This window comes from Medicago truncatula, chromosome 8, assembly GCF_003473485.1.
Source record: "Medicago truncatula cultivar Jemalong A17 chromosome 8, MtrunA17r5.0-ANR, whole genome shotgun sequence".
Taxonomy (NCBI): domain Eukaryota; kingdom Viridiplantae; phylum Streptophyta; class Magnoliopsida; order Fabales; family Fabaceae; genus Medicago; species Medicago truncatula.
Window position 1 is genome coordinate 38,437,535 of NC_053049.1, and position 14,770 is coordinate 38,452,304.

At 34.2% G+C, this 14,770-nt stretch overlaps 3 protein-coding genes across 5 annotated transcripts; all 3 read left to right on the forward strand.

The window, feature by feature from the left end:
- Window positions 1–3,191, forward strand: LOC25501709 (uncharacterized). Of its 2 annotated transcripts, XM_024772656.2 has the most exons (3): window positions 1–199; window positions 371–1,085; window positions 1,718–3,191. In XM_024772656.2, exons 2-3 carry the CDS (start codon window positions 381–383, stop codon window positions 2,993–2,995), a joined length of 1,983 nt encoding a protein of 660 aa, XP_024628424.1. In that variant the 5' UTR covers window positions 1–199; window positions 371–380; the 3' UTR covers window positions 2,996–3,191. The 2 variants fall into 2 exon arrangements, with proteins under 2 accessions (XP_024628424.1, XP_013446521.1); XM_013591067.3 differs by having other exon boundaries at window positions 2–1,085.
- Window positions 3,192–3,842: 651 nt separating this feature from the next.
- On the forward strand, window positions 3,843–7,976 carry LOC25501710 (small nuclear ribonucleoprotein-associated protein B'). 2 transcript variants are annotated; one of them, XR_003007852.2, is made up of 3 exons: window positions 3,843–4,747; window positions 5,908–5,988; window positions 7,632–7,976. XR_003007852.2 is itself a non-coding variant. In XM_013591068.3 (2 exons), exon 1 carries the CDS (start codon window positions 3,922–3,924, stop codon window positions 4,729–4,731), a length of 810 nt encoding a protein of 269 aa, XP_013446522.1. In that variant the 5' UTR covers window positions 3,844–3,921; the 3' UTR covers window positions 4,732–4,747; window positions 7,632–7,976. The 2 variants fall into 2 exon arrangements, 1 of the variants encoding a protein (XP_013446522.1); XM_013591068.3 differs by lacking the exon at window positions 5,908–5,988 and having other exon boundaries at window positions 3,844–4,747.
- Window positions 7,977–12,333: 4,357 nt separating this feature from the next.
- On the forward strand, window positions 12,334–14,469 carry LOC25501712 (lysine histidine transporter 2). The gene is made up of 7 exons (XM_013591070.3): window positions 12,334–12,548; window positions 12,709–13,092; window positions 13,209–13,602; window positions 13,679–13,784; window positions 13,936–14,027; window positions 14,111–14,179; window positions 14,278–14,469. The coding sequence occupies exons 1-7, from the start codon at window positions 12,382–12,384 to the stop codon at window positions 14,374–14,376; spliced, it is 1,311 nt and encodes a 436-aa protein (XP_013446524.1). The 5' UTR covers window positions 12,334–12,381; the 3' UTR covers window positions 14,377–14,469.
- The last annotated feature ends 301 nt before the right edge of the window (window positions 14,470–14,770 follow it).

The window sequence follows — 14,770 nt, forward strand, 5'->3', positions numbered from 1 at the left end:
AACTTTTTCTCCACTATAGATAACAAGAATTTCTCTCCCTACAAATCCTTTTCCTTCATTTTGTCTTCTAACAATCATAACTTCATGCCACAACAGTTGTAGTTTTTGTTTTCCTTAACTATCTCCTCCTAGTCACCATTCAGCCTGCAATTTGTTTTTGCTACTAACTTTAGTTTCCTTGTACTTCACTGTTTACAAGGTTTATGTTCCTTCCTAGAATTTTCTTTAATTATTTACTTTTCCAATAACACTCACTTTTTCATATCCAAGAGAATATTGAATATATTCTCCTAATAATTGAATGATTTTTCACTTTATACTTTTTATGAAAGAGTCTAAAAAGCCACTTTACTTTGTTTCTTCAACACAGTGATTTGAATATGGCACCTTCTTACTTTCCTCTACGTTGGGAGAGCACAGGAGACCAATGGTGGTATGCAACACCTATTGATTTAGCAGCTGCAAATGGTCTCTATGATTTAGTTGCTGAGCTTCTCCATCATGATACAAATCTTCTCATTAAGCTCACTTCTCTTCGTCGAATTCGTCGACTAGAAACTGTGTGGGATGATGAAGCTCAGTTTGAAGATGTTGCCAAGTGTAGGTCTCATGTTGCAAAGAAACTTCTGCTTGAGTGTGAAGAAACAGAAACAGGAACAAACTCTCTCATTCGTGGTGGATATGGTGGATGGCTTTTGTACACTGCTGCTTCTGCTGGTGATTTGGAGTTTGTTTATGAATTGTTGAGAAGAGATTCTTTGTTGGTTTTTGGTGAAGGAGAGTATGGTGTTACTGATATGTTTTATGCTGCAGCTAGGAGTAAGAATTCTGAGGTATTCAACATGATTCTTGATTTTGCTCTCTTAGGAAAAGATTGTGGTATTGTTGAATTGGATGAAGGTGTTGGTGGTGGAGTTTTCAAGAGGGAGATATTGAATAGGGCCATTCATGCTGCTGCTAGAGGAGGGAATTGGGAAATACTAAAGAAGCAGCTTCTTTTAGTAAGTGCTTCTCAGATTTTATCTTATAGAGATGTTCAAGGATGTACTGTCTTGCATTCAGCAGCTGGAAGAGGCCAGGTAGAGGTAAGTACTCACATGGTTTAATTAACACTATGCTTGTACGATTAAAAATTAACACGAAAAAAATGTAATTTACTTGTAATTGAAATATTTATGACACATGCGAAAGACCTGCTTGCTATGAAGTACTGACATGGATGCTCAGACATTAACACTGATAATATTTCAAAAATTGAATGTAAATACATGTGTCAGTATTGTGTTTCGTTGTCGACTATGTCACATTCTAAACACTGGATACGTCTTTAATCTGAGTTATCTGTGCTACATAACCTGCTTGTATGGTCCCTAGAAACCATATAATTCTGTCTCTGAAATTGTAAAAGTCGGTCAATTTGATCCTGAAATTGAAAATCTTCGATCAAAATAGTCTTTTAGAGACGATATTGACCAACTTTATAATGTGATAGGGAATTTTCATTTTAGGGACAATTTTATAATTTTGTTAATTTCAGTGGCCGAATTGCTCTACCCAAATATTGAGGGACTAAAATGAGATTCACTCAATCTTGTATACATAGACTCAAATCACCGTTAATACTAAATAATCTGGGAATAAAAGGAGGTTTTCACATTTGAATTTTTAGCATGTGTAACATATTTTCATCATCTTAATTCAATAATTAATGATGCAGGTGGTTAGAAATCTAATTGTATCATCACCTGATATTATAAACTCTACTGATGCACAAGGTAATACAGCATTACACGTGGCTTCTTACAGAGGTTACCTTCATGTAGTAGAGATTCTGATTCAGTCATCTCCCTCATTAACAAAGTTAACCAATCACAATGGAGACACTTTTCTTCATATGGCAGTATATGGTTTCACAAGCCCTGGTTTTTGCAGACTAGACAGGCACACTGAGCTCATGAATCAGTTATTACTAACCGAAAAGATTGCGAACATGAAGGACATAATCAATGTCAAGAACAACGTTGGAAGAACAGCAATTCATGTAGCTGTGATTCATGATGTCAAGTGTGATGTAGTTGAATCAATGATGTCTGTGGCATCAATCGATCTTAACATTCGTGACGCGGATGGAATGACACCTCTGGATTATTTGAAAAAAAGACCAAGATCAAGATCTTCTGAATTATTAATAATCAAGAAATTGATTTCATCTGGTAGTTTCTATAATCGTGAAGATTATATGACAAGAAACGCAATTGTGACTCATTTGAAAACTCGTCATGGTATTCGAGGTAGTCCCGGAACTTCTTTTAGAATATCAGATTCTAAGATATTCTTATACACATGCAATGAGAATGAACAAGCAAGTGTAGAATCAAATTCATGCTCAATTGAAGTAGAAAGTAATTATGAGTCAGCTGAGAATTCCTCATGTAACAGCAAGACTAGTGGTGTTAATTGGGCCGCTAGACGGTTAATGAATATTCTCAAGTGGCGTAGAAGAAGAGAAACAAAAGAAACCTTAGAATTTGAAGACGATGATTCTGTTAATAATTCTGTAAGTTCAAGGAAAAATAATTTGGAAGAATTTCCAATCTCATTAAGGCAAAGATACTCAAAACAGTGCTCTCTTCCAAACAACAAAAGAACACTATCTATAAGGACTTTACTTCCAACTCCATCTGCAAAAAAGTATTTCACTGCAGGCCTAATGCAAGGTGTTATTAAGGTAAAGACACAAAGAGAAGGATCTAATTTGTCTCATTCTTCAAACAATAAGCACGGACATGTTGATACACTGGGACTGCCCTCTTGCTCTAATGGACCAATAGATGGTGGGGGTACCCTACAGTTGAACTATAAGGAGAGAAACCTTAATAAGAAATTGATGAACAGGTATTTTTCTTTTGGAGCACAAGGGCAGGCTTTGGAAGATGCAAACACTTGCTCAATGTCAAATCACAGTTCTAAGTGTTTCAGTTATTTAGTTGCATAAATGTTACTACGTGCATGTATGGTATCATGGTGGATTGAACAAATTCATGGTAACTGTGATTTTATTGAAACTACAAATGGTAGCTTTTTGTGAAATTTACCGCCATACTAAACAAACATTATGTATATATATATGAGCTTGATATTTTGTGAATTGTGATATAGAAACTAATAAGCCAAGGCTACAATTCAAAGCACTTTATCAATGTTTTTTATTTTATAAGCGCGTTATCAATGCTGTGATTTTTTATAGGAACAAAATGCCCTTAACTGAAAAACCAAGATACATTCTTTAGTTTTTTCTATCAAAGAAGTTAACCCATATCAAATTTTACATATATTGATTTAGCTTCTAGCCCCACGTCTTGCTTCGTTTCAATGTGGAAAACAAGAAACTACTAATTGTTGCTTCAGAAAAACGTGTGTCCAGACCTCATTCCTTTGAAGTTCCAAAATATTCTAAGCGTGCTTTTGGTTAAGCTTCTGTCCACAAAAAAAAAAAATAAATAAATAAAAGAAGCTATTATCTGTAGCTTGAGAAAAAACGTGCATCCGGTGTCTAAGGCCCCTTCTATTGTGTTTCCAAGCAAACCTAAAAAAAGTTGTGATTTAGATATTGTCTTAGATACGAAAAAAAGATAGAGCAATAGAAAGGTATGAAAAATTTACTAAATATTGTTTGTGAATAATTAGAATTATATTTGAAAAGAATAATTAATTATCTATAATATAAAATGAATTTATATTTAAGTACAATTTTATTTTTGCAATGCGTGCTTATAATTAGGGTAGAAGAGTAATTTACTTACATGCTAGTTTTCCCTCACCCTTTATAAACCCTATAATAACACAGTCGTTTCTTCTTCTTCTTCTCTTCGACGGAGAAAAAGGGTTTCTAGGGTTTTGAGAATCCACAACACAGCAACAATGTCGATGTCAAAGAGTTCCAAAATGCTTCAATACATCAACTACCGTATGCGCGTAACCATTCAAGACGGTCGTCAACTCGTCGGAAAGTTCATGGCCTTCGACCGCCACATGAATCTCGTTCTCGGCGACTGTGAAGAGTTTCGCAAACTTCCACCAGTAAAAGGCAAGAAAACCACTGATGGCGACCGTGAAGAACGCCGCACACTCGGCCTTCTCCTCCTCCGCGGTGAAGAGGTTGTTTCGATGACTGTTGAAGGTCCTCCTCCTCCGGAAGAATCTCGTTCCAAGGCTGTTAATGCTGCTGCAATGGCTGGTCCTGGAATTGGTCGTGCTGCTGGAAGAGGTATTCCTCCTCCGGCGACAGTTATTCAAGCTCAGCCTGGTCTTGCTGGTCCTGTTCGTGGTGTTGGTGGACCTGCTCCTGGTATGATGCAGCCGCAAATCTCGCGTCCTCCGGTTTCGTATCCCGGTGGTCCGCCGGTTATGCGTCCACCGCCTGGTCAGATGCCATATCCCGGTATGCCAGGTGGTCCTCCGAGACCAGGTGGTCCGCCACCGCAATTTGCTCCTCCGAGACCTGGTGGTCCTCCTCCGCCACAATTTTCCATGCCGCCTCCTCAGTTTGGACAGAGACCTATGGGCCCACCTCCTCCTGGACAGATGATGAGAGGACCTCCTCCTCATCCTGGAATGCAGGGACCGCCTCGTCCCGGAATGCCTCCTCCTCCTGGAAGTGGTGTTCCTGTCTTTGGTCCGCCTCGTCCCGGCATGCCCCCTCCTCCAAATCAGCAGCAACAGCAGCAGTGATGATGGTAGAAGATTGGTATGTTTATCTTTTTTTGCTGATGCTTTTGAGTTACTGAATTGGATTTGAACATTGAGTTATTGTTCTTAATTGTGTTTGAGCTGTATTTTGACGAGTATAGATTTCCAAGAGTGTAGCATAGATGATTAGTGCAATCCTACCTTGTTACTAGAATAGTGCATGCATTGGATTTTATAACCGTTTTAAGAGCATGTTTCTTATTAAAAATAAAAAAAAGAGCATGTTTCCTAATTTCTAAGTAAAGGTTTGAATTTTAAGGTACACAAGATGTGTTGGGTAGTGGTCAAAAGTCAGGAATTATTAACTTCTAAATTTGAATACACTCTTGGCTGCTTAAACAGTTAGTAGTGATTGTTTTCCATTGAGTGATTTAGACCTATAAGTTCAATCCTGTTTCAATTCCTCCTCTGCATACTGTTCTGCTAAATTTGATGTTGTAGTTTGTTCTATTTTTTTAATATTTTCTAGAAACATTGATTTCACATAGGAAAGCAATGATGGGCCGGCATAGATTCCTTAATGTGACTCAAACCATAGATTAGAGAATGCTCAAAATAGAAAATTCTAACAAAAACGACACTTTCTTAGAAACATAAATGGGTTTCTAGCAATGGGTAAAGATGTTTGCTTTAGTTCTCATATTTTGACTTATAGATCTTACTGAGGCGGCCTTTGTGCATCAATTATGAGATGGGTGAAATTGCTGATTTCAATTATATGACATTTTGAGGAGTTCAGTTATATTATTATAGGCTACTGAAGTTGTTACATGAGCTTGGATCCAACTGCAACATGATTTTTTTGTTACATCAATCTAAATATTACCTCTTTAACAATTTATTTTCATGAATAAAAAAAAAGTTATTTTTATTTAAAATGTATAATGTTTTTTAAGTTGAATAGGCTATCCTAATGGTCTTGAGAATTTCTTAACAATTGTTGAGTTGGTGTACACCTTCTCTTTAAGAATTAGTATTTATGGTGTGTTTCACTTTAGTTTCGTCATTGCTAGATTGGTGTTAATAGTCCAAGGATACTTTTGAGGCTCATAAAAATGTCCCATCAAAATTGTACCAAAAATAAAATGTCCCATCGAAAAAGTCTCACTTTTTATTTAACTTTTTTTAGCACCTGATTATACTGTATGATTATTCCAGGTTGAAAGTTGTAGGGGATTCCCATCCTTTCTCCTTTACAGCGATAGATAGTCATTTGGTGTGGAGAAGAATTGAGAATAGGTGACATTTTTAATACTTAATGCTGAAGCATTTGTTTAAAAAATTCCATGCATTGGAAAGACTAAATAAGATCAGCCACAAAACTTTTTGATGCTCTTATCCTTATTCTCAAACTACTCTGTCACGACCAATTTAATTTACCTTGAAATTTATAAATGAGAAGAGTCTTGTGTTTATATTTATTGTTGGTCAAGTTATCTGATCGGTGACTGAAGTTAGACTAAAAAGTCAAATTTTATCTTGAAAAGCCTATGATTATATGTTTTTTTGAAGGATCCTATGATTATATGTTGTGATCTAAGATAGCTCAGACACATAATTAGAAGTTGGACTTGAGAGTAGTTGAGATTAGTTGCTTCTTTGAAATAATCCTTGTACTTCTTAAATGGTGGACATTTGTGAAAGTCTATCTGTTCTGCATCTCAGTGTTCCTGCATTGAGTTGAGAATAAATCAGTACCTTGAAATTTATAAATGAGAAGAGTCTTGTGTTTATATTTATTATTGGTCAAGTTATCTGATTGGTGACTGAAGTTAGACTAAAAAAGCCAAATTTTATCTTGAAAATCCCATGACTATATGTTGTGATCTTGTAGAGTCAAACATATAGTTAGAAGTTGGACTTGAGAGAGATTAGGAGGTTTTGTGAAATAATCCTCATACTCCCTTCGTCCCGTAATAAGTGAGCCTTTTGTGAAAAAATATTGTCCTAAAATAATTTACCCATTTCACTTTTCAATACAATCTTTCTGTTGCTTCAAGCTCCTTCTTCAAACATGCTGCATATGCATCTGTTATTAGCAGATGCTAGGGAAACTTCTTTCCTTTGATTTTAGATCATCTTTTGGGATTACCAAGTTCCATATAATGGTATATATGATTTCGTAGACCTAAGTTGTACATGTTATGACTTGGAAACTCTCGCAATAGTCAATATAGCTATTAGAAACCATACCAGTGCATCATATTAGGATATATTTTCAGGAGAATTATGGCAGATTGTAAATGTTCATCTTTTGGGCTTGCTAAGTTTCATTTATTTCTAGATACCATTTTGGAGGCCAAAGTTTTACCTGTTTTGACTTGAAAACTCTCACATGTTCATGGAAGAGGCTTTGCGAGAGAGACCTTTTAAATACGTAACATAAGAAATTTTTAAGCATTCTTATCTAAAAATGGTCCTCCGCCCAAAATGATTACTGCATAGCCTTGGTTCTATTTTTTGATTAAAATAAGCTTTTGTATATATAAGTAAACTATAATGTGCACTGTGGATATTTCAGACTATCACCCATTAATAGTATATCTTATTCTTCGAAGTCTGTGACAATTGGTGCAAGGGGACGAAGATCCGTCCTCACTTAATCAATTGAATATCTTATTCTTTGAAATCTGTAAACAAATTTGTGTAAAGAATGTTATTTTTTTCATGAACAAATTTGACTGCACTTGATTGCATAATTGTAAAATTCTAATCGGAGTAGTACAATTGGACCCAATTCCCTTAGTCTTTAAATTCAACATCTTGTAAATATTTATCTTTTCATCTTGTAGTAGGTTTAGTTTTTATTGATTGACCTGTGTGTGTAACAAGAATGTCCCATTTTTGTTGTGCTCTAATTTCAAAACTTCAAAATGTGTCAGGTTTCTTCTTATTGGAGGTTTGAAGATACGGAGATTTGACTTATCACAACACAATATCCAGCTCGTTCCGTGGAAGTAATTGTTGCTTGTATAACCTTGAATTATTATCATATTATGGAGTTTTTTATGTCTTGATGAGAATGTTATATTAAAACAGCATGTTTTGGAGGAAGTTATTGTACTGCAACTCGAGTATTAGACATATAAGACGGCTGTGTAGATTGATGGGAAAATGCTGGATTGTGTATTGATTTCTAAGTGTAGGGCATTGATCTGTCTCTTTTTAATCTTTCGGGATATATAACACAATTATCATTTAGGGGATGTTACTTCAGTAGTCTTTTTATTTTTGCACTTCTTAGGTATTCTCATGAATTAATTTTTACATTATGAGTTTAACTCCCATGTCAATTGATTGAAAATGATTATCTGAAAATTTGTAATATGATTAATATGTCTGTCTACATAGTTTTACGTATCTTTATCAAACTACCTTAGCTAACTGCAAACTTATAGCCTTGCAAAAGAGATTTCACAAGCAAGCAAAGGGATGGGTATTTTGTCAAAACATACACTAACCTCCCCCTGAGGTTTCCTTAGAAAACAAACATATCCCCTCTAGTTTAAAAATGAACATCAACCTCCCTTATTTGTTTCTCTAATTTATATATACCTATTGTAAGTTAACACCGTTAGCTAGTACTCTGTTAACTTCTTTGCTGCATTGGAAGCTTGTGTCAGCTTAGATGCATATTGCCATGGTAAATCCTTGCATGTGAAATTGGTATCTCTCGAAAAATATTACACTGGGGCCATAAAACGCAAACAACGTATCAATCAGCAAGAATACAAACAAAATCCTAAGATTCATTAGACTAGAGGAATACTAAACTAGTGAATGAAATGTATATTTTGATAGTGATGATTATAACAAAAAAACCAAACTGCAAAGGTTCCTTTCATATATGGGTTTTTCTATCATGTGCAAATTTATTTGCACATGTTAAGAAGTTTAAAGTAATAACTTTAACTTGGAACAAACCATTACAGGGAACTGTTTAATGGCACAAACAGGACAAAGATTATATAAAAATCAACAAAATAAAGGAATTTATAAATGGAACATGTAACACAAAATTAACCCATAAATTTTTTTGTGTTGGAAAACTGATTCACCACTACCAAATACACCATTGATACCAAATCCTTTATCCAATGAAGGTCTCAAACTATTCACCAATGACCCTAATTTCTCATCATTTTCAACTTCAAGTTCAACTGAATCAATAAAATCACTTCCTTCACTAGCATCAATAACACCAACAATATTACTGCTATTACACTCCATCACCAAGTCCAACTCAGAGTGATTCGTCTTATCAAAAAAGACGATAATGAAATTGATTCGGAGTTGACCACGGCGACGCGCATAGTGATGGAATTTAGGTATACTAGCTATGGAGCAGTCATTATATAGTGGGCAGAGATTACATTGTAGTGGTGTTAAGTTGTAATGGTACCAATCAGAGTTGTTAAGAAAGAAACTATAAACATTTCAGACTAACAGAGTTAGTTTAGAGATAGGAGAGTGTTTTTTTTTTTTTTTTAATTAGAGGGGATTTGTGTGTTGTTTAAAGAAACTTAAAGGAAGGTGGATGTAATTTACCCTAAATTTTATAGTAAAATGTTTGATGTCTACTTAAGTAATGTTCTAAATTCACTAACTTAAGTTTATCATCTTACATTAATTGTTTGCATATTTAAATGTATTATTATAAACTTAAAATTAAAATATGATGTTATATATGGTTAAATTGTCTAATGTTAAATATTAAATGAGTGTTTATTCGTATGTCTTTATATATATATATATATATATATATATATATATATATATTATTTATGTTCATTTAGTCCATTAATCCATTTTAATATAATGTATTTAAACATTTCTTATATTACTTTAGGAGAAGAACATTCTAATCAATGCAAAGTGGGCCTTAGAGACTGTTATTGAATAAATAAATATGAAAATTTCAACTAATTTTTAATTCTTTCATAAATAAAATAAACTCATTTTCACTTATGTTCCCATGAGTATTTCTAAGAGTTTGAAAATAGTAATTAGTACATTTCCTTCGCTGAATATCCTTGCAAAATGCAGTTCACAATATTATCTCATACACACATAAATACGGATTTGTTGCGGGTATAGTACATGTGGCACGCTGTTTTTGATCTCACCGATCCAATCTAAAATTTAAGATTCCAGAAGCCCTGATACGAACTAACTGATTCTCTAATAAAATTGATTTTGTTATTATCTCATCTAAATCTTCTAATCTTAGATTAATCTTTTAAATTAATAATTTTTCCCACATGAATCCGAAATCTACAAACACCTAATAATGAGGATTAAGACAAAAAAAAAAATTACCAAGTATTATGTTCGTTGGATCCTAGGAAAAAAAATCTACTTCAAACTGAATATATATTGTTTAAAAAAGTGGTGGGTAGCACTTTTTCTTGCCACCGACAACTCTTGGAGAGGAAATTCAACGGATGATCGATTTTTTTGGTGGAGAACAAATGACAATCAAGGGAGAGAATTAAATGGCTAAATTAGGATAATTAACAACGAAGAAAGGAATATGGAGCTATGGGCTTTCGTCATCTTTATGGTTTCAATTTTGTTACGATAGGAAAGCAAGGTTGGCGTCTCTTAACCAACTTGTTTCACGCTTCTTCAAAGCTAGATATTTTCTTAAATATGACTTTTTGGAGACCCGTCTAGGTAATAATCTAGGTTTTATTTCGCGTAGTATTCATTTTTCACATGTTATAGTTAGAGGTGGAATGAGATGGTGCATTGGCAGTGAGAATTTGTTAATCTCCAGAAAGAACCATGGTTGTGGTGCGAAGAAAAATCTTACATCACCACCTCATGGTTTCAAGAATTCGAGAGTTGTGGATTTGTTAGTAACATCACTATGATGCACCGAGGCGAAGAATATATCAGAGTGTGGAAATACAACAACAAAGGCATTTATATGATAAAGTCTGCATACTAGTCCGCAATGGAAACACTCATTGACAATGAGGAGTATCGAATTTAAGGTGATTGGAGTAAACTATATAGCTTCTTACAAATACCTCAAAGAGTTAAAAGATTTTTGTGGAGAGTAGCGAGAGGATGTCTTCCAACAAGAGACCGACTACAATGGAAAGGTGTTCAATGTACATATGCATGTCCTTTTTGTAAAAATCACTACTAAAATGAATGGCATTTGTTCCTCGGTTGCAGAAAGCCTAAGGAAGTATGGGAGACGATTGGTTCGTGGTCACATATTAATTCTTTGATGTTAATCGTTGGCGACTTTATATCTCTTTTATTCATCATCTTGTCAAACTTGCAACCACATAAATTAATTGATTTTGCTATGATTTTGTGGTGCATTTGGAAACGACAAAATGAGAAGATTTGGGAGGATGTCGAGAAGAATGTTTGTGGTTCCATTCAACTTGCAGGAGATTACATGGTGCAGAGGTGGAAGAGACACCACCAGAAGGTAATAATAGCAACACCCATGTTCGATGGCTACCACAATTAGAGGGAGAGGTAAATGCAATGTTGATACTGCACTATTTAAAGAAAATCATTGATTTGGTGTGGGCATGTGTCTTAGAGATGCTAGAGGTCATTTTCTTAAGGCGAAAATTGCAAGATATAATGGTGTGCCACTTACAAACGAAGTAAAAGATTGTGGATTCAAAAAAGCTTTCTTTGCCTAGGTGAAATGGATATGTGAAATGCCTCAAATTAACTAAATTGTAAGTTAGTGGTTGATGATATATTAGATAAATCTACAAATCAATCTCAGTTTGGCAAACTTATAGCAAATCGTAGGATGCTTCTTTCCAAATATAAACTTTAAGATAAGTTTTATTAATATAGTTTGGATATGTGAAATGTCTCAAATTAGCTAAATTTTGTAAGGTAGTGGTTGATGACATATTTGATAAATCTACAAATCAATTTGAGTTTGACAAACTTATAGTAGCAGATTGTAGGATGCTTCTTTCCAAATATAAACTTTTTAGATAAATTTTGTTAGGCGGCATGCAAATTTGTAGCTTATTCTTTAGCAAGGGCATTAAAAATTGCATGTTAGTGTCGATGTATTTGATTACATACCATCTTGTATCTTTTCCACTTTGATGAATGAAATAATACAATTTTGTTGCTATAAGAAAAAAATCTAATTAACTATTAATGTAATAATATATACACACTCTACTACTATTATAAGCAAAAAAAAAAAAACATTTTAGATTCAATTATTCAATGAAATCAAAAGGTAGATTTTTGTTATGGTAGTGACTGGAGGGGAGGATACCTCCGAAGCAGACGTTTCTCTCGAATAATATAATTATAACTAAGTCCGAAGCATAAGTTTCTCCCGTATAATTGTTACTAACTGTAATAACTAACTAAATGTAGTTGACCGAGTGATGTTTAGCGAAAAAGTAGATCGTGTTATCACTTGTGGATTAATAAAGTTCTATTTATAGTAATGCTCAACCTCCATATAATCTCCACACTTTGTGGTAACTTATGACAGTACTTATGGATAAATTGTAATTACAAAAGAAAAGACACACCAGAACACAAGCTAGCTACTAGACCTTTGAATAAGTTGTAATTGGTTACATCACATTGTTGCATTGCAAAGATATATTGATCGGAAACATGTCATCGTCAGATGATGTTGCAGCAAGGCAGAAGGCCATCGATGATTGGCTTCCCGTCACTGCCTCGAGGAAAGCCAAATGGTGGTACTCTGCTTTTCACAATATCACGGCCATGGTTGGCGCCGGCGTTCTCACCCTTCCTTACGCCATGTCTAAGATGGGATGGTAAATTTTTATATATCTATCTTAAGTAAATTTTCTTTACAATTTTTACTATCTTATTTATAAATATGCATTTAAACAGAGATCCAAAATAGTTTATAAATTTGAAATCTGATGCAGTTTGTTTACTATTTTTGCTTTTATTGGACTATATGAAAAATAGGGGTCCGGGTTCAGTTATCCTGATAATGTCATGGATAATCACATTGTTCACTCTATGGCAAATGGTTGAAATGCATGAAATGGTGCCAGGAACAAGATTTGACAGGTATCATGAGCTTGGTCAACATGCTTTTGGACCAAAATTGGGTCTATATATCATTGTTCCACAACAACTACTCGTTGAGGTTGGTACATGTATTGCTTATATGGTTACTGGAGGCAAATCATTGAAGAAGGTTCAAGAATCTATATGCCCAACATGTACAAAAATTAGAACTTCCTATTGGATTGTTATCTTTGCATCTGTAAACTTTGTTCTCTGTCAGTGCCCCAGCTTCAACTCTATTTCTGCTGTCTCTCTTGCTGCTGCTGTCATGTCTATTGCGTAATATATTTCAACTCATTTATCTTTCTATTATAAGTTATATGCGTAAATAAACTCTTACATGCACGTACACCAAAATTATTCTTTCTACTCAATTAGATTAGTATATAATACAGATATTCAACAATTGCTTGGGTTGCTTCCCTTCAAAAAGGACGTCAACCAGGTGTAGACTATAGCTACAAGGCTCATAGCCTTCCAGATGGTATGTTCAACTTCATGCTAGCAATGGGAGAAGTAGCATTTTCTTATGCAGGTCACAATGTAGTTCTCGAAATCCAAGCAACAATACCTTCTACTCCTGACCAGCCTTCCAAGATAGCAATGTGGAAAGGAGTCGTTGTTGCATATTTAGGAGTGGCCATTTGCTACCTTCCAGTTGCATTTGTTGGATACTATATATTCGGAAACACCGTTGATGATAATATTTTAATCACACTACAACGCCCTACTTGGCTCATTGTTACTGCTAACATCTTTGTTATTGTTCATGTTATTGGTGGCTATCAGGTGATTATTTCAACTTTTTAATTCATGTCAGTGTGAATCTTTTCCTGTCTAACGTCTTATATTTTGGAAATAATAGGTATTCTCAATGCCTGTTTTTGATATGCTTGAAACTTTTTTGGTGAAGAAGTTAAATTTTCCCCCTTGTTTTACACTTCGCTTTGTTGCTCGCACCACATTTGTTGGTAAGTGATTATATTTGGTTGAGTTCAGATTTTCTCTATTTAATGAACACTTTCATTTAGAAAAATACATGCACAAAATAAAATAAATATAACTTTTATTTATGGTTATAACTTCAATTAACCATTTTTTTTATCCTATATATTGTTTCAGCCTTTACCATGGTGGTCGGAATATGCATACCATTCTTTGGTTCTCTTCTAGGATTTCTAGGAGGTTTTGCCTTTGCACCAACATCATATTTTGTAAGTAAAAACAATGATTGAATTATTTACCAAGTTAACGAGCATAAATTTGTTTGATCTTATATATATTATGATGATTGCAGATTCCATGTATCATATGGCTTAAACTTTACAAACCTAAGAGATTTGGCTTGTCTTGGATAATAAATTGGGTATGATATTGTGAATTGATATTATGAAAGTTCTTTGATTACCTTTTTCTATGTTTAAGTAATTTATTCAGGTTTTAACTCGTTTTATTGCATTACAGGTCTGCATTGTGCTTGGCGTCTTGTTGATGGTACTAGCCCCAATAGGTTCTTTGAGACAAATTATTCTTCAATTCAAGGATTACAAGTTCTTCTCATAAACTATCAATTCAAGTTATTAGTCGATAGTTAGTCATAGTTTCTAGTTTTGTTTGACTCAGCAAATGTGGAAGAAACTCTGTCATTATACAGCATTTTGTTACACTTTAATTAAATTTAGTTAAAAGAAGCTTAGATATTTTTATTCTCTTGACATATAATTTATTGTTAAGATTCTCTAAAAAAAGGTTATATGTTTAGACTGAATTTTTATAAGAGCATTGCTATTTACAGCGAATGCCAATATCACGAGCGCTTCACGAATTTGCTTTCCATGTGTCTAGTTATTCTCCACTTAATTTTTTCTCCCAACACACATGTAGTGTAGCAAGTACCAACACTGTTTAGTGTCAGTGTCCATGAGAAAATAATGACTTTTTTTTAGGGAGTAGAAAC